The sequence below is a fragment of the Fusarium phalaenopsidis genome (assembly GCF_050370095.1).
Source record: "Fusarium phalaenopsidis strain FUZ10S chromosome Unknown contig_32292, whole genome shotgun sequence".
NCBI classification, from domain to species: Eukaryota; Fungi; Ascomycota; class Sordariomycetes; order Hypocreales; family Nectriaceae; genus Fusarium; species Fusarium phalaenopsidis.
This window is the reverse complement of record NW_028145410.1, coordinates 3,156,400-3,180,870: the sequence shown is the minus strand read 5'-3', so window position 1 is coordinate 3,180,870 and position 24,471 is coordinate 3,156,400. Positions and strand designations below refer to the sequence as shown.

Here is a 24,471-nt window from a genome sequence, read left to right as displayed (position 1 = left end):
AAGAAGACAGGCGGGAATTGCATTTATTATTATAGCACAGCTATTGGATACCGGGGTCTATTTCATGCTCGCTCAATTATGTGCTTTAGTCCCATCTCCTGTCCGTGTTAAAGCAGGGAGACCGCAGATGAAGACATCATGGCGGGATATGATACTGGAATTCTCCATATTTGACATTTAGTAACTCAGACAGAATGAGCTCGATTGACCAATTGGAAGGAGAGGGATTACCATTGGGTACCCCGAGGAGGAGAGCGGCCGTCAGATCACTTATCCCACATGCAGCTAGAGGAACATGCTTTGGAGGAGCAAGGTGTAGCACAGTTGACTCATCAAGGAACCGGAATCTTTATCAGATATCTAATACTCGTAGTGGGGTTTCTTTATCGTAGAAGAGTGTGCTGCACTGAAGTCATAAGTTTATCTTTAGTAGACAACTGTTCCGAGGCTCTCGGTCGAGTCAGCAAAAGCGATATCATCATCGGCCTCATCTACATCGATAACCAGGGATTGGTCCCTCCCCGTGTTTTTGTCTTTTCTTTTTCATCGAGCACGCCATTCTTCATGAGCTCGCTTAAGCGCTTTGATCTATACCCCACGATCTTCCGTTTAGATCTCGGAGGTGGGTGGATGCTCGTACGATGTTGATAGCTCTAACTCGGGGAACCCTGGCGATTAGATAGTATCTGCCGAGATAGGATGGGGCAGATAGAAGATAAATTTGACCGCATGCCTTACGCATACCATTGCAAGAGAAGGATTGCATGTGAAAACTCTTAATACAGCATCACTACACCGAGTTGCTGGGCAGCGAAGTTGATATGCAACGGTCAAGAGAGATCAATTCTGCATAGGCATTTTAAATTTTCTGCTCGAATCCTCTTAATGATGTTAAGAGGGCACTTGTATTATTAGGAGTCTCAGAATCGGTAATAGTTGACCAAGTCAATAGTTTCGTATCAATCGTCACCAACTCTGCAAATCGGCGAGAATCTCGGGATTGCCCAGAGACTAGAAGCCGGTTACATCTCGTCAAGAAGGCTACTTAGTTGCCAATGCCTAATTTGTCCGTGCCGAGCTATACCCACCAGCCAACTCTCAACTCTTGGATACTCAAGCATCCCTGAGCCGACCACAGGCCGAGAACCATAGCCAACGATATTAGGCCTCAGGCAGACGCCGATAGAACAGACGAAGGAACGCGTTAGAGTGCGTTAGAATGCGGCTGCTCTGCATCCAGCGCTAGCGACACTGGAAGACGCTCTCTGCGAACCCTGCAGAGCCATGATTCAGACACCGTAAGCTCTAGCAAGGGTTGCTCAATCTCTCAAGGCCGATCGTGTCTATCAAGCGACCTTGTTGGTAGGAGGGGACCCGAGACTCTGGGTTCTTAATGTGGGCATGGCAGCTTGAGGCGTTTGTCAATTAATTTGGGTGCCTAGAAGTGCCGTTGACGTCGAGAATGAGGAACTGACGTAGACCCTCAAGATGCCGCGGTTCGTTCCTGGCAAACCTCCTGAGTCTCCGGGCGAAAGGAGATGAACTTTTTGATAATAATAATGCCCCCCTTATGCAGCGATGAGGCGATGTGATCTCCTTGAACGTTGTAACACTGCAACCCTAGCGTTCAGAGACGCGTGGGCTACTGGGAGCGAGATATGTAAGGCACCTTTAGTGTTGAGTCAAGAAATTCTGTCACCAACAGGCTACACGTGGGTCTCGAGCCGAGACCCGAGACTGACGATCCCCCGTCTCGGTGTGTTTCTTTGCGTCGCGGAGCTTGTTGGTCAGGGGACCGATGTAACCTCGAGCAAGCCGCGGATGACTAGCCGGGTGGAATCTTTTGTCAGAGCCAAGAATCAAGTCCCCTGAGACTAAAAAAAAAGCTTGACCCTGCGCCAATATAGACAGGGCTGTTCTGTTCTGGCGTGTCTGAGAAATGCCGGGAATAGGTCTTGTCTTCCAAGACACAAAACCTCCCAGCTAGAACAGAAACGATAGGGTTCAGCATCCTCTAGGGCTGCTAGCTGCGGAAGCGCCCCTTAGCCAAGACGCTCCCATCGGTCGTCAGCTAGCACTATCACGCTTTGCTTCTCTTGTAGTTGATGATAAGGGACGGCCCCCGGCGTTTTGGTTCATGGTTCAACGGCGACGGCGTCATTTTGAGGCTCTGCACGTGGTGATTGAGGCGCTGTTATCTGGCTCTTGAAGGATTGTTTCGCCAAGATGCGGTTCCGCTTGAGATGGCGTCACTGGGCATGGGTTACACTCGATGGACATTGAAGGAGTAACAGAACCAACTCCTGTTATGGCCCAGCAGTGATAGGACACATTTGTTGTATGTTGGATCGTCTAGATTGCTAGAAAATGCCATCAATGGCGACGTAGTCTAATTAGTTAGGTAGTTATAGTACACATCCCATTCCAGTCCGTTCCATCCAGTCCAGGTATAGTTGGTTTATCCATTTATTCCACAAACTCCATCCCAAGTCCCAATGATTCAAAATTAAACATCCAGGGTCGACTTGCCAGGAGTGACCTCGTACGTCCGAGTAACGACGATGCCATCCGGCCCGCTGCTGCTCTGCCCGCTCGTAGTGCTCCCGGCTCGGATATCGTGCTTGTAGCCGCCAAAGTCTGTCTTGCCCACAATGTGTTCTTCGCTCGAGTTGTCGTCTAGCTTGGTCATCATCTTTTGGTGGCGGCTCGATGAGAGACCGGCTGCGACGCCTGATCCGCCGATTGTTCCCAACGGGTGTCCGTATTTATTGATGTAGCTGCTTGTTCCCTTGTCGCGGCTGCTTCCCTTGCTGGAGATGAGCCATCGGGAGGCTGAGAAGAGGGGCTTGATTGCGGCGGCGTTGACTGCGATGATGCCGACGAATGTTTCTCGAATCGCCCAGATGGTGGATGTGTTGATGCCTTGGATATCCCTATGGAAATTGGTTAGATGGAACGCAACACAGTCCAGCAAAGTGAGGTGTTATACCGAAGAGACAGGACGCAACGGAGGAGAGTTGCAATCATGATGAAAACGCCTGAGCAGAGAAGAACTCCGATAATGAGCTTCCGCTTAATGCTAAGCTTGACCGTCCAGAGCAGAGGCACCGGGATCGAGACAATGACCAGATCGGTTCTGATAGTTATTAGTAACAGCTACTGACTGCTCAAAATCATCACTCACGCAATGTTGAGTACCACCAGGGTAAGATAGTTGGCGACAGCCAAAGTACACGCATCTATTGCCAGTTAGTGTCGAAATTGAGGGTTGGCTATGTAGATTCTGACCTCCTGGGTTTGGATACACCTGCCAATTCTTGTGAACGGGCGTGCAATGAGCCCAGATGACGGTGATGACGCCTCCGTATGCGAGAACGGTGCCAATCTGTTGATAGCTTGTGTTAGTTATTGTGAAGCACGGATGAAATTGACTTGACATACCTGTGTCCAAATGACGAGCTTTCTCTGCCACAAACCAAGCCTACAAATGTCAGTACTTGACCATATCGAACGAACAAGTTGCGTACGTCATTCGAGTATAGAAGCAGAGCATGACTCCCTTCAAGCAAAAGATGAGCGTAACGTAAAAGTTCCAGCCCGCCAGCAGACACTTCGACCCAAACTCCAGCTTGGCTATTTGTGCGTCCGTCATCTTGGCGCCCATCTCGTCGGTTACACCAATGTTGGTTCCATTCTGGCCTGTCAAAGGAAAAAGGGGATCAGCAAACAAGAACTAACGAACCAACACAGAGTCGCAAAGTGCCTACCGATCAGCTCCAGCATGACAAGTTCAGCCTATGCTAGTTAGTGACAATGCGTCGATGCAGGGCATAAGCCGTGCCCACTTACTGTCCAGAAGACGAGGGATGCAAAGGCAAAGTAGTCATCGCCCTGCATGCCCTTCCAGCCGACTGTCCTCCATCGCGCAAAGTATCGAAGGAAGAGCACAACACAGCCAAGGCCGTACTCTGTCCACGCTTCTGTCTGAAAGGGTGTAGCCGGCATCTTCGATAAAAAAAAAAAAAGAAAGTAGTTCTGGAAGGATCGTGGAGCCTTGAGGCAGGGTGAGACGAGGGTGCAGATGACGCTCAATGCGAGCGGCAGGGAAGGACGAGGAAGATATGGGTCAAGAGGAAGAGCCAACAGCTTTTCTCTCTTTAGTTAAAAGAGCACCACGTAGTACATCAGACAAATGGCATTGATCCTTCAAGATTTGACCATGATGGCGCCGTTAGCATAACTTGGTGCGGACCGTAGCCCGGTGGGTCATGGGAAACAACCTGGCTCCCTGATGCCGAGCTAGACTATTGGCCTTTAACTCTCCACGAGCGGTTTCGAAGCAAATCCGAGTCGTGCTCGGTGTCATCCAGCCGGCATGTCATGCTAGGGTTGCATCGTCTGCCCCCTGGAAGAAGCCAAGAGGTTGGCCGCCTGCGTTTAGAACATTGTATGTTCATGCTGGGTCTGATATCACATCTACAGACGCTTTGACAGCGGGTAGGGGTGTAAGTCAGGCCATATTTCTTCTGCCGGCGCGTCCCCCTCCTCCCCTCCTGCGTATGCCGGGCTGGGGAGGAAGAAGGGGTCAGGGATGTAGTCTCCAGATAGATCCACCTTTTTCTCTTCGCTTGGACCCTGAAGCTGAGAAGCCAGATTAGAACAGGCGAAGTGTCTGTGCAAAATGAGATTTGAGAGATGACAGTCAGTGCGAGGAACCTGTCGTGCCTGTCTCTGCCACGAGTCTTGACAGCCACGACTAAGTGAGAGACGTGACTTTACTAGCCCATGCAACTAACACACGACGCCAATGCCTCTTTGGGCTGCTAACAACCATCAAGACCCACGAATGTGTCAAAGCAAGTCAGCTTTTCTTCAGTGATCGACGCGGGAGTGGAACGTGGCTTGTCGACGCTAGCTAGCCACCCTGTCCGCGCGCTTTCGATGCAGCGTCGGTCTTAGTCTCTTGGACAACCATCACCACACCATATCCATTCTGGGAGCCGCAGTCGCAGGCACAAATCTTTTACCCCGTAACCTCGGCGCGTCTCGGGTTGCTTCCGTTAAGGGGGGGCGCGGCTGCGTTCCCCCCCTCGCAAACCCCCTCTTCTTTTCTGGGGGGCGTTAGATCTACTACCAACACATTACGACGCTAATGGTGAAGAGGCACACATCGTTTCCGATTGGACGCTCAGAGGACGCACAACCTGGGGTGAGCTCTTCTTTGAGTCGAACAACAGCTGTGGCGATGGATCCTGTCCTCTTGAGTTTATGCTCCTTGGTGGCTTGGGGTTGGCGTGTTACAGGTGTGACGAGGGAAGCGTTGCAACGTACAGTACACTAGGGGACGGACCGTTTAATAGGATCTTCATTCTGATGCGGCCAGATGGGCTGTGCTCGGGTTGTGTCGCACTGGTTGCTTGAGGCAGTAATGTTGGGCGGGGAGACGGCTATAAGAGATGTGAGGGCGCAGCGTTGGAGACGTTGGAATCATTGATCACCACCACTACTCTACCCAAGACACATCCACACATCCCCACGAAATACACCATGGCTCCTGACTCGGCATATGACTTTATTGTCTGCGGGTATGTCAACACCGTTAATGATCGGCACTGTAAAGAGCCGTCCCGCTAATCAATCTCGTTCCGACTAAAGTGGCGGAACTTCCGGCTGCGTGGTGGCATCTAGACTCGCCGAGGATCCCAATGCCAAGGTTCTCGTCATTGAGGCCGGTCCTCACAATGAGAATCTCGAGAATGTCCACATGGTTGGAGGGTAAGGTAGTCCATTAACACCTCACATGTTCAATTCTAATTCTCTCTCAGATGGTCACAAAATTTTGACAAGGAGACGGACTGGAACGTCATCTCCACAGAGGGCGCTGGTGTCAACGGCCGCCAGGTAAAGCTCAGTAGGGGCAAGTTCCTGGGTGGCTGCTCTGGCTGCAATGGTACCCTGATTGTCAAGGGAACAGTGAGTCGTTGACCTCGGCTTTCGTTTCTTGCATGTGCTAATCCCCTGTAGAAACAAGACTACGATGACTGGAACCTCCCCGGCTGGAGCGGTGACGAATTCTTCAAGTACATGCGCAAGGTACGTGTGTAATTTCTCACATACATAAAGTTGTATAATTTCTTTTCATTCTTGCTTTGTCCCGGTCCGTCGGTTCGGATCTGTCGAATCTGCAATTTCCACGTTGAAACATTTTTACTTTTTACAATGACTAACAAGACATCTATAGGCTGAAAACTTCCACTCCAAGCCCTGGTTCAACGAATCCAAAGACTCCCATGGCCATGATGGTCATCTTCACACTGAGCCCCATGACCTGGCTCCCATCTCCAACCTCATTAGAGACTCGATGGTGTCCAAGGGTCTCCCACTCGACCATGACATGTTCTCACATGGAAACAACCCCCATGGATGTGGTCACTCTGTAAGAACTGTGTACAGTGGTCTTCGAACCACTGGTGCAGACTTCATCACCAAGCCCAAGCCCAAGGAGAACCTCCACCTTATGGTCGAGACCCATGTGGACAAGGTCATCATTGAGAAGGACGAGAACGGCGACCTCAAGGCCACTGGTGTCCGCGTCGTTCAGGCTGATGGCACCATTGTTGAGCTCAAGGCTCGCAAGGAGGTCATCGTCAGTGGAGGCGCCTACTGTTCTCCCAACATCCTCAACCGATCTGGCATCGGCGCCAAGGATGAGCTAGCCAAGCACGGCATCACCACCCTCGTCGACCTTTCCGGTGTCGGCAAGAACCTCCAGGACCATTTGATCGTCTTCATCTTTTACGAGACGGAGAAGGAGGGCCTAACCACTGACCACCTCGTCTACCACGGCGACGCTTTCGCCAAGTCCTACGCCCAGTGGAAGGAGCAAAAGTCTGGCTTCCTGTCCACGTTCCCCTTTGGCATCTTTGCCTTTGCCCGTCTCGACGAGCGTCTTGCCGACTCTGAGATCTGGAAGTCCGCTCCTCGAGAGGAGGGCCGAGACCCCATGGGCCTAACATCGAAGCAGCCCCACGTCGAATTCTTCACGACAGAGTGCTACGGTGGACCTAAGCAGTTTGACCAGTCCCCTGTCGACAACAAGCACGCCTTCAGTATCATCGCTGAGCTGTTTGCCCCCAAGTCACGAGGATCTGTCACTCTTCGCAACGCCGAGGCTACAGCTGTGCCTGTGGTTGACTGCAACTACCTGTCCGACCCCCTAGACCTCGAGGTCCTCGCCGAAGCCTGCGCCTTTGGCAACGAGATCGTCATGGAGGGCTCCGGCACCAAGGACATCGTCAAGGGCGCCTGGCCACCAGCCCTGACGCACCACAAGTACAAGACGCGCGACGACTGGAAGGAGTACGTCAAGAACGGCGCCACGACCTGCTACCACGCCAGTGGAACCTGCGCGGCCGGAAAGGCCGAGGATCCCAAGGCGGTGGTTGATGAGAAGCTCAGAGTCCGGGGAGTCAAGAACCTCCGCGTGGCTGACTGTTCCATCATGCCCACCGTCAACAACGGACACACACAGATGCCTGCTTATGGGATCGGCGAGAAGGCGGCTGACCTGGTCAAGGAGGCTTGGGCTTGAGGAAGCGTTGTTGTTACACATGTCAGATATTAGCGACAAGTTGAATAAAAATACCCCAATGGACATTGATGATCCTTTAAGATACTTGCCACGATACCTTGTCTCGGTGGCTTGGCTGTTGCATCACGAAGGTTATTGATAGCCAGTGACTATTGCACTGTGCTGTAACAAACATTTGCAAGTCTATCATGTTTGCCTGTACTGATCATACTGTGCTCAACTTAGCCCAACCAGAAACATCTTTCAAATATTCGCTCAGCTATCCATGCCATATTAAGTTGATCATCACTATAGCAAACGACATCATAGCAATAATTACTCTCTAATCAACCTCGTTCTCTGTCAAGTCGGTCTCCCTGTGGATCTCATGATCGACGCGACCAGGGGCGTAATGAAGCTATCGGCCCGCTGATCCCTTTAGAGGATCACCATCAGTCCCCATCAAGAACCCCTGCCTTGCAACGTTGAAATATCCACTTGGTACTCGGCCCCAAACGGTGAGACGGCGCCGTCGCGCATCATTTTTCTCCAGAATGCGACGATCAACTAGTCGATTGTTGGCAGCTGGATTTTTTGACGTGGCATGGTCAATTGAACACAATCCCATGTTTGAACAGGGACATTACGTGGCTGGACTACGTAGTAAGTCTCATTCAGGAACATGATATGTCATTGTTGTTAAAGCAAAGAGTGCAGCGATGATCGCAATTTTTTCGCATCAGGGGAAAACATAACCTGTCCAGGTGACCAATGGTTCTAGTAGAGCACGTAATGACGATTGGAGCCCATTAATGCAACGAAGTTGGAGGTGTTGGAGTGTTGAGCAAGGACCAGCCAGATGTGTCCAACATAATGTTGTTCTGAGAGCTCAGGTCGTCAATCACCCTATCTTCCGATAGCTGCTTCTCCCCGAGTAGCTCAGCTGGAAGAGCGTTCGGCTGTAATGGATCTCGCATCTTACCGAAAGGCCACCTGTTCGAGCCAGGTCTCGGGGATTTCTTTTTGCTTTTTTTTTTCTTTCACTTTTTGTCCAAGTAATTTGGGGGCTCTACATGTTGTCATTGTTATTTTTGGTAGTGTTCTCACTTTTGCTTGAACAAAGAGCAGGTTGGTCGCTATTGTGAGGGCTGACTTGATAGAACAATGCCTGTGAGCAAGGCGAATTAACATGCGATATATCTACAAGAGATTTGAGATATTAACCATTCCGTTGAAATGCACATCCTAATGGCTTCACTGTGTCTATTTTCAGTGTCTCTCTGGGCTGTTTTCGTCTATCCTTTGAGGTGGAATGAGGTAAATAAACTGATCGATTGAAAGTAGGGGGAACACCCCCTCGTAGGGTAGGATGTAGACATTGAGTATCCCGATAGTCTCTAAATTCGCGACGTAATGGCACCGGCAAAGTAAGGCAACAAATAGTATGCTTCAAGAGGAACTAATTGAGAGCAGAGCATCTCTTGGAACGACCGCGTAGGTATCAACCTAGAAGCATCGCCTAGGGACGTGTCAATTGAAGCATCACGGGCAACTCGGACTGCTACGGTAATTCTGTAAAAGGCTGTACCTTTAAACATCAAGATATTTGTTCAAGCGAAAGAGGAGTCAAGTTAGAAGGGCATTCTATTACTCCCATCCACTCATTTGCTGCCCATGGCTATGCCAACTCGAGCTCCGATTGAGCCATGGACCAGTAACTCTCAAGATTGGCACACAGTAATACAATCATTATCTATTCTTACTTATAAAGCCTATCCTTTAACCTTTCATTGAACATTCAACTCCCACAGGGTATCCCAAAGCCCTTTCCAGGCCAAATTGCCGCCTTCATATCATACACAGTCCTGAGACAACCGCACTTCTATTGTTTCACACTCCTTCATAGCCTATCATTGGTGTATTCCACAGTCACCGTCGTTGTCTGCACGATAGCTGGCTTGCTCGTACCATCGACTATGCCCTTTTCCGAGTCGCTGTCTCCCCAGCCGACGTGATCTTCACTGTGCCCAGCTGTGACTCTGGGATCTGCCCGTCCCTTTATCGGCCCAAGCACAAATTCTTCTGACCCCTGACCTTCTCCTGCATCGAACTGCGAGTATTGATGTCGGTCGCGTCGGCTCTGTGATGTCGGCGCGAGGGTCCGGGTCGGGGGCTTCGAGTTCTCGCCGGATTTTCCAGACTTTCCTGTCTTGCTGCCGTATCTAGACTCTCCAATGAGCTTGGGGGCGACGTGCTTGAAGAACTTTCGAAGTGTCGGCATGGAAGCACAGGTGATGATGAGGTTGGCTTCGACGATACTACGCTCAAGTCAGTTACTGCTGCCATGCGCCAAGCCCAAGGGGTTATCAGGGGCACTTACATCCATACACTCGCCCAGGCAATGACCCATGTCGCATCTGGATCAGTCAACAAAGCTGGCAGGATAGAAACTCGAACAACCGAAGTGACGACTGTCAGAGATCCAATGCCAAAGATGATAACCAGCCCAATCTTTTGCCGAGGAGGAATCTGAAGCTTGATGACCATGGGAATCGGCAAGAAAAACAGTATAACGTCGCTAATAATGTTGGCCACAGCCGTCGCAATGTACAGACTCGGCCGGTTGATGCAGACGCCGTCTGTGATGGTCACGTCCCAGCTCATGGCGATTGGTTTGCAGGAGAAGATGCAGGCAAAGAAGATTCCGACCGTATACCCGCCGATAAAGACAATCGTGGACCATGTCGCGATCCTGAACCAGCGCTGGGGAGATAGTCGGAGGTAGAAGATGAGGAGGGCGAGTTTGGCCAGGGAACCGCAGAGGATGTAGATGAAGGCGGCAAGATAGACGTCCTGGCATCGCGTTAGTTGAGTATATAGAGGTGATGTCCTGACTCACCATTAGATAGGCGTTAAACTGAGTGACGGATATCTCCCACGCGTGGACTCCGCCTACTCCAGTTGCAAACATGTCTAGGCATGGTTAGCTATTAGCCCGTTAAGGCCTCAGGGGCACTCACGAAGACATAATGCTATTGTCGCAACAGCCAAGACCTGAAGATGCCAAAGTCAGCAACAGCCATTGAGTGTTGCTCTATCCAGGAGGAGGGATGAAGCTGTGTATCATGCTGGATAGGGGGCGACGGCATGTACAACCAGCAGCCGTTGGCAACCATTGAACCAATTTGAAGCCATCGACACTGCTTGTACAAACATATCTGATGTACATACATATGAAAAGATGAGAAGCACTGTCCCATTGTCAGCATGTCGATCCCAATGACCCCGTCTCACTTTCTCCCCGATGCAAGCACTCAACCCAGACCCGCAAAGCGCCAACAGATAGATGAATGGCACAAACCAACCGCGAGTTGAATAATAAGAAAAGGATTCGAGAAACACTCACCATCGTCGAGCTGTACGCCTCCTGTAAGGAAGAACTTGACGTACAGCCTCTGTGCGATGAACAGAAAGCTCAGGGCCATGCCAAAGCCAGAGACGTAGTAGGCCTCTGGCACTCCCTGCCGCCGCGGGTTGTCAAAGTCAACCACGTAGTCCTTTGGCGGCTCCAGAACCGTCGGCACGCCTTGAACAAGAGGCATCTTGATGGATTGAAGCTGGCCTCCGACATGCAAAAGCGTCAGCTTCTGTCGATTACTTGGCAGGAACAAAGTGACAGGACAAATTCGGAGAAAAAAGAACCCAGGTCAAGAGGGAAGGATCACGATGCCCTCAAGAGAGCGAGACGGGGGCTAGTTGAAGCAAAGATTGGCGACTCCCTGGCAGAAACCCACACACTCGGACCTGGGGATCAAAAGTGTCTGATTGCGTACACGAGCATCCCCTAACGCACCGTCTAGTGCTAACTTACAGCCCAACCTTTCAGCTCTCAACAGTGGTTCGCGTGCCAAGGATCGGCCATCCAAGACTGGGGGGGCGAAAGGACCTGGAGGCGCACGATACAGCTCGGAGACTGCACGACAACCGATGGCCCCGACTGCTGCTGCCATGTCCCGCGTGGCTAAGATGCTGCTGCTGCTGCAGGTCAGGGGTGGGCATCGTGATGGCACGACTTTTGAAATCTAGCGTGCCTGCAGCATCTCCCAGATTGCAGCAGTGCGGAATAATCACCACGGTGCTACGTATAATGCCCGGGTACTAAGTCTCGACTTGGTAAAGGAATGTCTCACGAAGGAAGCAGCAATCTTCAGCCGTGACCCCGTCCTCTCACTGGTTGGTTGAGTTTCTGGAACAGCCAGGGACCGGGGGAATGGGGAGTGCCGACTGCTTCTGGAAGCCCACCAACGAGATGCCGAAGCCCTTTTTTCATGTTGATGCTGCGGCGCGTTGCTTCTTCCCGAGCCACACGGCTGGTCTACCCAATCAACTTGGTGTAAACATGCTTTTACGACTCAGTCGTCTCCACGACGGTTCAGCCAGATCATGTCATGTAGTCCGAGTTGACAGACGCCTCGCGTTCCTTCTGTAACGCTGACACGCACGCAACGTCCGCCTCCTCCGTCAGTTGGTCCTTAGACCAACATCCGTGCCATTTTGCCATTTTCCCATCATTGATCCTTAGCGGGCGATTGTGATATGACAGGGGCTTAGGTCGACAATCGAACGTCATTGGGGGGGCTAGCAAAAGATGCATAGTGCCCTGTCTAACCAAGTTTCGTCTGGTCAAGAATCCCTGCGTGGGCCCTTTTTCGCGTTCCAACGCCGGTCTTGTTTTAGCGCAGCCAACAAGACCCTGGTTTCAGGGGAAAGGGCACGGGAAGGCTGGGCTCAGTGCCGCAGTCAAAACACTCCGTGCTGTAGCATCCGTCAGTTGTCAACCCGCCAGAGATCGACGCGGATCACTGACTACGCAGCACATCATGTGGGTTAGGGGGATCGAGAGTTATTCTGACACATGACCTGTTGGCTGAGCCCTTGCCAGCAGCAACCAACACTTCCGACAGCAAGTCAATGCGTGCATTGAATCCATGTTAATAGAGCAACAGAGTTTGAAGGGTCCTCCTGTTGTCACATTGGATACGACAAAACCCTCATCAAGCGGAAATTTTCCCTCCTGCGCCAGACGCGGGATGCGCAATTATTCAAGGATAGGTCGGGTTTTTACCCCGTACGGAGTAGTTTGAGCTTACCCATGATCTCGTCAACCCTCACAGAGCAGAGCGATCTGTGGGGAGCCCAGTTAACCGAACGGATCTCCTCCCCCGGGCACAGTCAACTTGCTTCCGGACTGACAGGGGTATCCCCAGGGGACTTTGGCGCTAGCTGGGGATTGTCAGGGCGTCGGAGAACGCCACTGAAGAGGGCATTGACTGTTGGTGAAGCCTTCTACGTCGGAGGGAGGAACCAGTTCCTGAAGGCTGTGGCAGTAAGCTCTAGCAGTGCGTGGCTGCTCGATGGTGTGATCCCACTCATCTCTCCGTCTGCATCACGGACTTTGTTCCGTCACGTTAATATTTCTTCACGTGTATCCCACGTGCTGTTAATCAAGACTTGCAGATCTAATAGCATTTCCAGAAGAACCAAGTGGGTAAGCCTATATCCAAAGGCGTCCATGAGCGTCTTTCCCCTCGACCTTGATGTCATGACACTGGTGGACCTTGGGACTCTCCGTCTTGCCGAGATTCAAATCTCTCTCCCAGTTCCGCAGTTCAGCTAGTCCCCTACTGGTCTGTGACGGCCAGGTCGAGGGATGCATGCCTCCTCATCCTCCGTCCCCATATCGGGGAGCCAGCACCGCTTTCGTTCAGCATAGCCCGTCATGTTATGCCCGGACGGAAATACAATTCCTATTGTTAGTCTAGCCTAATACCAAGGGGAAGATCCCTCTAATAAAGACGACGCTCCTCATCGAGCACCTGCAGATCGTTGCCCTCCTCCCACCCTCGCCCGTCTCTCCAACGCGACGCCTACATTGCGCTGTACGTGTCGAGCATTACATTCGTTTGAATCCTGCACGCCCTTGACCCAAGGCATCCTTTCTTTAAACCCCAAACATGAAGTTTGATATCCTTGTTGCTGCCAGCTCAGCAGTGGCCTTTGGCGCCACAACCGCCTCAGCCAGTCCCGCTAAAGCTTGCTACCGATGTGTAAGTAAAACCTACGCTGTAACAGCCGCCAAAGTTAATCGTGGCGCTTGCTGTATTCCATATCATATCATCTCTCTTCTCACCATCACTTCTGAATCAATATCATACATCATGACTAACGAAATATCACCTCAGTGTACTGCTCTCTCCCGAGCCGGCCTCCGCAACAAGGTCGTCACCCAGAGCCAGGCACTCTACGATGATCGGATGGACTCTTACTGGTCCGTCAGCGCTGCTCTACGACCGGACTGCATCGCCCTGCCCGAAACGGCCGAGGATGTCTCCAAGATCATGAAGGTCATCACCGAGCACAAGTGCAACTTTGGCATTCGGGGTGGTGGTCACGGCAACTTTGCCCTCTCCAACTCGATAGAAGATGGCATTACCATTGACTTTGGTGAGTGAGGTCCTCTATTATCTTTTGTCTATCCCACTTCATATACTTCAAGCCCTTACGGCCAGTCACTAACAACCCAAAGGTTACATGAATGGCACCCAGTATGATGCTGAGAAGAACCTCGCCCGTGTCCAGCCTGGTGGTCACTGGCAAGACGTTTATGATACCCTTGCCCCTCACGGCCTCGTCGTCGCTGGGTAAGTCCAATTGACTCCTTCTCACCCCAAAATACCTGGCTAACCCTTTCCATCTAGTGGACGCGCTGGTACCGTCGGTGTTGGTGGTTTCGTTACTGGTGGTGGCAACTCGTTCCACTCTGCTTCTCATGTCAGTGATACCAACTCCTAAAGACTATCGAAGACGACAGCTCACACAGTTCATAGGGAATGTCTTGCGACACCGTTGCCGGCTGGCAGCTTGTTCTGGCCAACGGCGAGATCGTCGAGGCCAATGCCAACGAGAACGCCGATCTCTGGCAGGTAAGCTCCCCCGACTCAATCCCATTGACGTCCATACTAACTCCGCCCTCAGGCCATGAAGGGTGGTACCGGTAACTTCGGTCTCATCACCCGTATTGACATGATCCCCATCGAGTTTGAGGACCGCAGCAACCCCGTCATTTGGGGCGGCAACCTGCTCTACACGCCCGAGGCCGGTCCCGCTGTCATCGACGCTCTTCTCGACTTTACCGACAACGTCAAGAATGACGAGGACTCGAGCAGCATTGTCTACTGGGCTTATCTCCCCGCCCTCGCCGGTGGCACTATCCTCAACGCCGCCATCGAAAACACTAAGGCTAAGATCAAGCCCCCTGCGTTCGACGGTTACTACGCCATCGAGGGACGTCAGCAGGACACCACCAAGGTTGACAAGATGAGCACCGTCACGCTCGAGCTTGGCTCCGGCCAGCCTGCTGGCTTCCGCAACGTGTGGTTTACAAGCTCCTTCAAGACCAACGCCGAGATCCTCAGCTACGCTGTCGACAAGTTCAACAAGCTCAACGAGGACCTCGAGGCGCTTATGCCCAGCGCCGACTCTGGTCTCAACACTCTCTGCATGTTCCAGCCCATCACAAAGTCCATCGCGGAAAAGGGCGTTGCCAATGGCGGCAACGTCATGGGTCTCGACAAGTACACCGAGGATGGCAACGGTATCATGTTCCTCCTTACCTGGGCCGCCCACGGCGAGGACAACGAGAAGGCCGCCTTCCCCCTGCTCAAGGCTTACATCGATGACCTCGAGGCCAAGGCCAAGGAACTCGATGCCTGGTGGCCCTGGAAGTTCATCAACTACGCCCACCTTACCCAGGACCCTCTGTCGACTGTTGGCGCCGAGGCCCTTGCTAAGCTCCAGGCCGCTAGCAAGAAGTACGATCCCCAGGGCGTATTCCAGAAGCTGCGAACTTCTGGCTTCAAGATTCCTTTTTAATTATAGCGGCATCTTCATTTGTCAATTCCTAGATCTGGACTTAATAAGGAATTCGCCATCTCGCCATGTGGAGTTTTAATGTGTCTGAGCCCATGGATAGTCTGTCAATTGAGACACAGCGTCTTGGGCCACACGCTTGACGCCTTATTCCCACTTATAAAACAATAAGCTGTTAGTATCTGTTAAATTATTAGACAAGTGGCAATGATGTACCCCGTCTTCTATCAACCGAGCACCCCTTACATGTCCCGAGCTTGGTCACTACAGCTACAATCTTACACACGAATGACTCTCCCTGTATCTATCACCCTTTTCAATACATTGCGGAGCATGAAAGAAGGGGCGTAAAACGTGCGCTTCTTGCGACGCTTTGCCTTGTACCCGGAGAAGTCGTCGCTTAGTTTCTTCACGCCCAATGTATTGATATCTCCGACAATGACCAGGCCACATTTCGAGCGACTGAGCATCACAGCCAAAAGTCGGTTGTCAGCAAGGGTCTGGGGACCAACTGCTTGTGTAACCCCAAGGATAGCCACGACGATCTTGCTCTCGCAACCTTGGAAATCCTCAATGGTCGTCGCTGGCTTCATTCCAGGCAGCATAAAGTGATCCGACCCCTTCCGCATATCCTCCACAAGATCGACATTCGCCTTGTCAGGGCTGATGATGATAATATCCGATGGGTCTGCCCCCTTACACTTGACAAAATCAGTGACGAAACTCAATGCAACCTGAACTTGAACTGGGTTCTGCTTAGAGCCGGTGAGTTGATTCACGTGGCAGTACGACCGCTCACAGTGAATAAACACCTCATGAAAGGTGTTGGAAACAACAGGTACCAAGTCCAGGTGCTTGTTGGTGAGATAGAGTTCTAGCTTTCGGCCAAGTTCGTACTCAGTGTGTTCGAAGTCGCTGTTAGGACGGTGCCGTAAAGGGGTTTCCAAGTACATCCCTTGTTGACACAGCTGAAACAGGCTCTGGGGCATGCGAAGTTGAGTTCTCAGACGAAGGATTGGCCAGCCACTCGCTTCGAGAAAGGCCAATGGAGATATCCTACCGTCTTGTCCCAGGCGATCGATGTAGTTGCGACTCTTGTCCTGCACTTCGAACCCTTCGACAGCTGGAGGGATCGAATAATCATCCCCGGCTAGGAGCCATGGAAGGAGAGTGTTTCCCCACACAGAGTAAAGGTCAGGACGGCTGATGCTCCCAGCGTCGTCGACTGCAACTCCCTTGGCAAGCTCGTTCTTCCAGTTGATGTAGGGATCTTGCTTGGAGCAAGACATGGTCGGGGTTGTGCACACAATATCGGCATGGCGCATAATCTCAATTAGTAGCGCTCCGATCGTTCATACTGGCACTTGGCCACCACCACGTTTGTATTCAGGCCAGCTAATATCCCTTCTGGCCACGGCCCGAAGCCGCTTGAGTTTCTCTCGCCTGTCAATATCGTCGCGCATCTGGTAAAGGCCCGGGCTGTCGTCTGGTCGGAGGCTTCGAACAACAGGAGAGCGAAGGATGGCTAACAGCCAAAATGTCAAAGATAGATGCAATTTCCATGGTCTTGGCTCTTCCCATGCAGAATCAGGAAGTGCTCGACCCCCAGCGTAAGGGCTCTGCAACAAGCTGAAGAATGCGTCAATCTCATCATCTATTCTGTAGCCTCGCACAATGAGTTTGCAATGGGTATGAGCGGTGCAATGCGACTGCTTGATGTTGTTCAAGCGATTGGTGATACTGAAGGTGATTTGATCGAGTCGAAAGGCAAAGTTGTCCACGGTCACATCCGACGGAGCACTGCAATAGACTCTACCAACGCTGCTTGTTAGTGCAAGGGCGCCGACAGCTAGTACAGTCGTCTTTCCGCACCCAGGCCCCTATCCATCGTCAGAATAAACATCGGAATGCGTTCGAACTAGGTACTTACTCCAATCATGATGCCAAGCCCGAGCGGTCTCTTACCAAGGTAATTTCGCAGACGAGGTCGGTCAGCCAGGGGCACCTCCTCCATCATGGCGTCAACGTGATTTTTATCAATACCATCCAAGATATAAACTGTGGGCAGGGCCCAATGGTAGTAATTGGCATCTTGTAGCGCCCCTGTGCCCTGTTGACGCATGGTAGGGTGGAAGCCAGTGCCACGTAGAAGATCTCGATGGTAACTCATCTTCAATTGAAGGTCCATCGGTATGGTCTGCAGGAGTCGACCGCTCACATCAGTTCGTAAGCCAACGGCTACAGGGTTAGATGGCATTGCTTTGGGATGAAACTGACAGACCGCATCGACCTTTCTCTCGCATTCTGCTGTTGGTGCGTTGAACTGAAGGGAAACGAGATTCTATCCGTCCTGACCTTTGTCCAGCGTCGCCTCCGAAAATCGTTTTCTTACTAGCAGGACTAGATAGAATTCACCAAATCCAGCTGTCTTAAGAGCGTTGATACCATGAGGATGGTGTACAATTCTGGCTTCCCACTCAACCGCCTTGGGATCGTCACACAGGCATAGCTGTAAAACTGGGCGCCGAGAGAGATGTTGCCAAGCTGACCGGGTGTTAGGATTGTAGTGATTGTTAATTGGCACGATGACATAGTATGTAGATCCCAGGGCGTCCAATCTGGCATCGATGAACAACGCGGAAAGCTCGAGTGTGGCGATGCTGTCCGCGGAATTGCGAAGCCACACAGCGCCCTGGGCTTGTGATTGAGTGAGAGCGGCCAAGTGTGAGTTGTCATCATGAAATGGCCATGCCGGCTCGAACTGGTGGCCTTGGGCCCATGGGATCATAGCTTGATACCGATGCATGTTCCAAGCATGCTGCCTCCCATAAGGATAGCTGAAAGGGGGCGGGAGAATATTCTCATGCCATTTTGAGATTATGTCCTTGCGAGTTTCGCAGACAAGCATGGTGAATTCCCTTTGCTCGAGAAGTTCTCGCAGAGGCTTTGAGCCGGCGATGGGCGCATTGTCGTTGAACCACGTATCTGCCACACTGTCGGAGTTTGCGAACGGCATACAGCAGCCATCAATCTTTGCTTGGGCACCTTTCTCGAGTGACACTTTGAGCAGCGTAAATTCTATCTTCTTCTTCCAGACTCGCCCATGTAGGGTGTGGCCTTTGGGGATGGCCTCAGCCGTGTAGGTGAAACGCCCACGAGAGAGCTTGACAAAAAGCCGGTATTGTCGCAAAACAGTTGGTGTTCCATATGTACGGTTTGCTATTATCCGTTAGAAATGGCATTTATCGAGAGAAGAAACATGTGAAGGCCCACCTCGGTAGCATATGCCAAAGCCGTCATCATCGTTGCTTCGACCGAGAAGAAATCTGATAGAAAACCCTATCCAGGGCTCTGTATCAGGCTTAGCACTAAAGATCAGATAAGCCGCTGTTCCCTCTACCCTTCCGGGATCTTTGAACTTGCCCAGGAATTTCCGGTTCTCGTCGTCTAGAAAAAGGGCAGACTCCCACGATTTGAAGGAGCTTCCTGGGCCTGCATCACCCCAGGAGGTCTGGCTCCCGGAATCGCCGCTGTGATTCATTGCGCTGCTTCGAGTGAATAGAGGCACATTCTCTTCCGATTCTTGTGTGTTGGTTTTTTCTTGAGAATGAATGAAGGAATCCTGGTGTCGAAAGGTGATATTGGGGAGAAGTTGAGGAAGGCCAGGAGATAACGCACCTTCCTACAGTGCAGCCTCGGCCACCTACCCATCTGTCCCTGCCTAACTAATGGAGATCCAGATTCGGCGATAATTTTCACTTGAGGTGGAATTGTTACGGACTCTGGGTAGGGATGAATTTGTTAATAACAATGGTCACTATAACAACGTTATAAGGGATACCGCTTTATTGGCCTGGTTATTGCATTCCATGGTTACATGTGTGCAGACAACTTGATGAACGTCCATGATACAGGTAACATGTCCAAGTAATTCAGCACAATAGCCATATGTAGCCGCGACAGATCAGACACAATTAATCCTGCGACAATTGAATCATTCCAAAACCCCATCTTCCAGCTATCCAACCAGCATATCATTCCGAGCCAAAAATGCGGGGCCAGTAGTTGTAAACGACATAAGTGTCGACACAGGTGCTAACAGCGAGGCCAACGATGATGTATCGCCGAGTGCGAGGCGACAGGTTGCTCCACCTCCACTTTGCGCTGCTCGCGGCAGATGGAGCGCTCTCAGAAGTCAGAGTCTTGAGAAAAGGCGTGGTCGTGGAGAAGTTCTTGCAGGTGGCCTGAAGGACTGGGGATGAAGCCCGGGCGATAAGAGTGGGAGACATGGTGATAAGGTTGTCTGAGATTGACGGTCGATGATGATAAAGAGGTAGATGTTCTGTTTGTGTGAAGCTTGTTTGATTGCTGAATTTCTCATTTCGAGAGATCCCAGGAGTCTATATATACATAATCTATACTAAACATGACATGACGCTGAAAAGCGATACCGTTATCCTTAACCGTAAGGCCGGCCAGTTATGGCTGACGGTCACCCCCTTCCACCACTAACGCCTTAAAACCAACCGAAACGACCGCACAACTCCCGACATGACGCATAACTCTTTTCAGTCACCCGGACGCTTCGGTCGGTTAATCGTCAGCGGTTTGAAGGGCTTGCGTAGGCGATCCATAGACGGCGCAGGGCCTAATCCCACAGGCCGCCTCACGCCTCCACGCGGCTTGACCGACATGAACGTTGTGGCATGAAGGCTTGAGGCTGGCCGGTTAGGCGCTGCCTTTGGCTCTTCATCGCCATTTTCGACTGCTGCCTGGTCCCTTGGAGGGGGCCGGGGCGGGGAGCTAGAGAAGCAAGCATAGGGTTTTCGAGGGCCGCTGTCTGTCTTAGGGACGTTGGGCTTCGGTAATGGTCGAGCTGAAGAGAGTTTGTGGTTTGCCAGCTCAGGATCGATAGCGGATTTTTGCTGGTGATGCTGAGTGGGCAGTCTTGCCGGTAGACTGTTCTGCCGCGCAAGAGCAGCTTCATATCGTACCTTGGAAAACGAGTTGGTCTGCTGCTGCTGTCGCGGTGGTTCTGGTGGTGGTCGGGGTGCATTTGGGTCTTGGTTCAACCAACTCATCATGCTCTTTTGGCTAGTCCCTCGTCGATTAGATCCCTTCTTCGGCCCAGGCTTTGAAGTCTGTTGTTGGGCTTTAGTTGCCGCTACAGCGTCGAGTGCAACTTTGTGCGCTCCGGCGGTTGTGAATCCTGGAAGAGCGGAAACCGTAAAATCGGCGGATTGCTCCATCGTTGTTGTGTATTCCCTCTGCCATAGGAGTTCTTCAGCCTCGTCGTAAGAGTCATTCGGTAGCGACGTGCGTTGCCGTTTCGGAGCACGAGAATAATGACGGCCAGAATCCTCGTCATGTCCATCTACGTTCTTAGGATCGACGGGATCAACGGGGAAAGCATCGTCTTCTGGTGAGAACATAGGAGGCAGCTTTGCGAAAATGGTCTTTTCAGCCGGTGCCTCTCTTCCGAGGATCTTGGCTGCACTCTCAATAACTCGTCGGTCAAACGATGGGCCCTGCTTCGCGAAGACTTTTGCGGCGAATGGCGAAACAAATGGCGAGAGCTCAACCTTGCTGCTCATCCCCTGCGAGCCGTAGAGGGGGCAGCTGAGATACAGCAGAGCTTGGGCGCGGGTCATGGCCACATAGAGCAGTCGTCTTTCCTCATCAGTATCTTCGGACCTCGCATGGGGTATCGACCCAGTGTAGACTGAGGGAACAAAGACAACAGGCCATTCCAGTCCTTTTGCCGCGTGGATAGTCGAGATTGTAACCACGGATTTCTGGTCTTTCGATCCATCATTCTTTTGTGCGTCCGAGGCCAATGAGACGTTGGCCAGGAATCGCCCAAGCATGTCGTCCACCTTCACCTGGTCCAGGTTCTCGATCTCAGGAAGTGCATCCTCATCGATCGACCCGAAATCCCTCATGAAATCGCCCACCAAGTTGACAAACTCTTGGACGTTGGCCCATCTCTGCTCATGGTCTTCGGCGTATTCTTCCTCCAGGTACTTTTTGAAATTGAGCTGGGTGATCAACTGCTCAATCAGATCGACTAGGGTGACGGGGCTGCTCTGGGTGATTCCAACTGCTTGTTTTTGGAGAGTTGAGATGACTCTGATAAGTTCTGTGTTGAGCTTCTGTTCCATCTTTTGCCGGATATTGGTGGTTGCTTTGCGAGTGCCTCTGCAATGCTTCAATATCAATGTCCAGAGGCTCATGTTGGCTTTTTCTGCTTCTTCGAGGAGAGACTTGATTGTTGCCTCGCCTATGCCTCGTCGTGGCACATTAATGACTCTTGCCAGTGCATCGTTGTTTTCTGGCTGGCTCACTACGCGCAGGTAATCCAGTAGCACTTTGATCTCCTTTCGCTCGTAAAACTTGTGTCCTCCAATCATTCGATACGCGATGCCAGCTTTTCCCAGTGCAGATTCGATGTGTCGCGAAAGAGCAGCTGACCTCAGGAGGATTGCCACATCTTCGTACTTGAGCATCTCTCCAAACATCATGACTGCTCGTTTCAGTTCAGAGACGATCCATTCGCCTTCTGCAGCTGAGCTCTTGAGGGTTCTGAGGACAGGTCGCGCGCCCTTAGTGTGGACCGGTAGCAGAACTTTTTGATATCGCTTCTTGTCTTGCTGGATGACGTTGAGCGATACGTCGAGGATGGATTGTGACGATCGGTAATTCTCCTCCAGCGACACCTCGTCCGTGTCAGGGTAATCTCGTAATAGGCGGTAGAGATTTCGAATCTCGGCCGAACGCCAGCCGTAGATACTCTGGTCGGGGTCACCCACAATCGTGATTCGATGGTTGGCTTGGGCGAACAGCTTCATCAACTCATATTGGATGCCGTTGGTGTCTTGGTACTCGTCGATAAGAACCGCTTGAACGTTGGAAACACAGGCTGGGTGGTCTCTCAGCAACTCGACGCATTTTACCAAGAGGTCGTCATAGTCCAGCAGATTCGAGCGTTTGAGTTGGGTCTGGTACTCTTGATAACAAGTCCTCAGCCCCGGGTTTTCTGGGCGCTTTTTCGTCCCTTGTGATGGAGCAGCATTTGGCCCTCTTGCCTTTTCCTTGCTGATCCAGGACTTGGCTGCAAGTGGTTCAATGCCGAGTTCAAGCCTTTTGCAGATTCTCTGGATGATTGCCTTGGAGTCTCCGTCGTCCGCAATGCCGAATTTCGAGTCCAGTCCAATGCGATTCCCGTATATTGATAGGTACCGACGAGCGATCGAATGAAACGTTCCTAGCACAATCTTCTTCTCGCATTCCTCACCCAGTGCCTTCCCAATACGATCCTTCATCTCTCGAGCGGCTTTCACGGTGAAGGTGGCGACGATCACGTCCGAGGGACGGTAGCCAACACGCTGAACGAGCCATACTACCCGGGATGTGAGGGTATGTGTTTTTCCACTGCCCGGTCCGGCCAAGATAGCAACGGTGGATGCTGAGGATGTCACGGCACGGCGTTGTGCCTGGTTCAGCGACCGCAGGATCGCATCTTCGTTGTTCGAAGCTGGCATGCTGGGGACATGGACGGGTCCACGCGTTGGGATTCGTTTCTCGAGTGATGGTTTATCATCGAAGGTTCTTCCGGTTCGTGCCTTAGTCGAAAACTCGAGTGTATAGGCCAGGACAATCGCTGGCTTCAGTATCGCATCGATTCGGGGAGCATGGCGGGCGCGTCAATGGCCCATTCCATTTCGCGACGCGAAGGGGGGGAGCCTCGCGATGTCATGTGACCTTCAATCTCTGTGTTGGACTGCAGGGTAACTAAGCCTCGTCTCACTGCAAGAGGAAAGCGGCTGAAAGTGCACTTGGAATTTGATGGCATCACACTTCATTACACTGACTTCAAGTCATTCCTGCAATATAGTTTATGGGTTTAAAATTTGTCAAATTCCTGTGTGAAATAGATCCGTCGAGTGAGGTGCTCGATGAATGAGGACGCGATTTGCCAAGGTTCCTTAATCACGACCAAAGCTCTAACCGATGCTCAGCTGAAAACAAAATCCTCAAATATCCGTCACTCGAGTACTAACTCTGCCGACATTCTCCTACCGAGAGTGATATCAGATCACCCGTCACATTGCTGCCGTCGTCAGTCACTATCACAGTCACTAAGTCAAGATATCACGGCGCGATCTGCACCACTGTAACCATACACAAGCTGCGTGCTCCTCGCTTCCGGACTTCGGCATCACATTCACCGCATTCTTCGAGCACTGCGCGATATGATGTGAATTATGGAGTTGGCTGAATTGTGATGGTCACGGAGCTAATGTGCAATCACCAACCAAATCACCAAACCCCTTCCCCGAGGGTAGCGTGAAGCTCTAGTCGTGCGATAGTAGTGCGACTTTAGACGATAGGCGCCAGTGATGAGTATCTGACCAACTACACCGTCGCCCTTGGGACGTCGAGCAATGTGATGTCACACATAGAGGAGCATCTCATTCGAAGAGGCCGAAGCATCACATGATGAGGACCTAGGCTGGGACGCTCCACCGCCATGCAAGGCCCGAGAGTGTGGACAAGGCGGGCGACGCAGGCAATTGGGCCTCGAATTGAGGCCCACGGACCCCTGGACCAGGGGACGCATTGCTTGTTGGGCCATGGTGGTGTGGGATGGCTGATGATTGAAGGGCTGGATATCGTAGATCCAGGAACAATCAAGCTGGAACAACTTTGTCCACGTCAGGCGGGCCAAGCATCGGGGTATTCTCCCTGGGTAAGGCATAGTAAAAGGAATAGTAGTAAGTAAGATCTAAAGAATGAATGTACGTATGATATCTCTTTTATCCCTTTAGCAACCTCATGTAGAATCACTCATGCATGGTATTAGAGAAAAGCTACATTTTCGTTCCCATTGTGGCATCACCTCTGGTGGTGATGGTGGCTCGCCCCGCCCCGCTCCGCCAAACCAGACCAGACCAGTCCCGACCACAGACAAA

The 24,471-nt window shown here is 51.6% G+C and overlaps 7 protein-coding genes and 1 non-coding gene across 8 annotated transcripts; 3 read left to right on the top strand and 5 right to left on the bottom strand.

Annotated features, from left to right (window-relative positions):
- Positions 1–2,506: 2,506 nt before the first annotated feature.
- On the bottom strand, positions 2,507–4,005 carry LRP88_05245 (uncharacterized protein; the record flags this gene model as incomplete). The annotated part of the gene is made up of 8 exons (XM_083241803.1): positions 2,507–2,933; positions 2,999–3,136; positions 3,185–3,239; positions 3,289–3,385; positions 3,442–3,481; positions 3,618–3,699; positions 3,768–3,795; positions 3,850–4,005. The coding sequence occupies 8 exons, from the start codon at positions 4,003–4,005 to the stop codon at positions 2,507–2,509; spliced, it is 1,023 nt and encodes a 340-aa protein (XP_083102951.1).
- Positions 4,006–5,547: 1,542 nt separating this feature from the next.
- On the top strand, positions 5,548–7,591 carry LRP88_05244 (GMC family oxidoreductase; the record flags this gene model as incomplete). The annotated part of the gene is made up of 5 exons (XM_083241802.1): positions 5,548–5,585; positions 5,656–5,775; positions 5,826–5,973; positions 6,025–6,093; positions 6,242–7,591. 5 exons carry the CDS (start codon positions 5,548–5,550, stop codon positions 7,589–7,591), a joined length of 1,725 nt encoding a protein of 574 aa, XP_083102950.1.
- A 907-nt stretch (positions 7,592–8,498) lies between these two features.
- Positions 8,499–8,586, top strand: LRP88_05243. Its single transcript has one exon. It is a non-coding gene; the product is annotated as a tRNA-Tyr (tRNA).
- An 884-nt stretch (positions 8,587–9,470) lies between these two features.
- Positions 9,471–11,172, bottom strand: LRP88_05242 (uncharacterized protein; the record flags this gene model as incomplete). The annotated part of the gene is made up of 6 exons (XM_083241801.1): positions 9,471–9,888; positions 9,951–10,423; positions 10,527–10,543; positions 10,591–10,624; positions 10,802–10,821; positions 10,977–11,172. The coding sequence occupies 6 exons, from the start codon at positions 11,170–11,172 to the stop codon at positions 9,471–9,473; spliced, it is 1,158 nt and encodes a 385-aa protein (XP_083102949.1).
- Positions 11,173–13,788: 2,616 nt separating this feature from the next.
- LRP88_05241 (FAD-binding oxidoreductase) lies at positions 13,789–15,502 on the top strand (the record flags this gene model as incomplete). Its single annotated transcript, XM_083241800.1, has 5 exons — positions 13,789–14,074; positions 14,157–14,271; positions 14,329–14,401; positions 14,458–14,553; positions 14,606–15,502. 5 exons carry the CDS (start codon positions 13,789–13,791, stop codon positions 15,500–15,502), a joined length of 1,467 nt encoding a protein of 488 aa, XP_083102948.1.
- Positions 15,503–15,777: 275 nt separating this feature from the next.
- On the bottom strand, positions 15,778–16,788 carry LRP88_05240 (uncharacterized protein; the record flags this gene model as incomplete). Its single annotated transcript, XM_083241799.1, has 1 exon — positions 15,778–16,788. One exon carries the CDS (start codon positions 16,786–16,788, stop codon positions 15,778–15,780), a length of 1,011 nt encoding a protein of 336 aa, XP_083102947.1.
- Positions 16,789–19,533: 2,745 nt separating this feature from the next.
- Positions 19,534–19,788, bottom strand: LRP88_05239 (uncharacterized protein; the record flags this gene model as incomplete). Its single annotated transcript, XM_083241798.1, has 1 exon — positions 19,534–19,788. One exon carries the CDS (start codon positions 19,786–19,788, stop codon positions 19,534–19,536), a length of 255 nt encoding a protein of 84 aa, XP_083102946.1.
- Positions 19,789–20,067: 279 nt separating this feature from the next.
- On the bottom strand, positions 20,068–23,040 carry LRP88_05238 (ATP-dependent helicase; the record flags this gene model as incomplete). The annotated part of the gene is made up of 1 exon (XM_083241797.1): positions 20,068–23,040. The coding sequence occupies one exon, from the start codon at positions 23,038–23,040 to the stop codon at positions 20,068–20,070; it is 2,973 nt and encodes a 990-aa protein (XP_083102945.1).
- Positions 23,041–24,471: the final 1,431 nt, after the last annotated feature.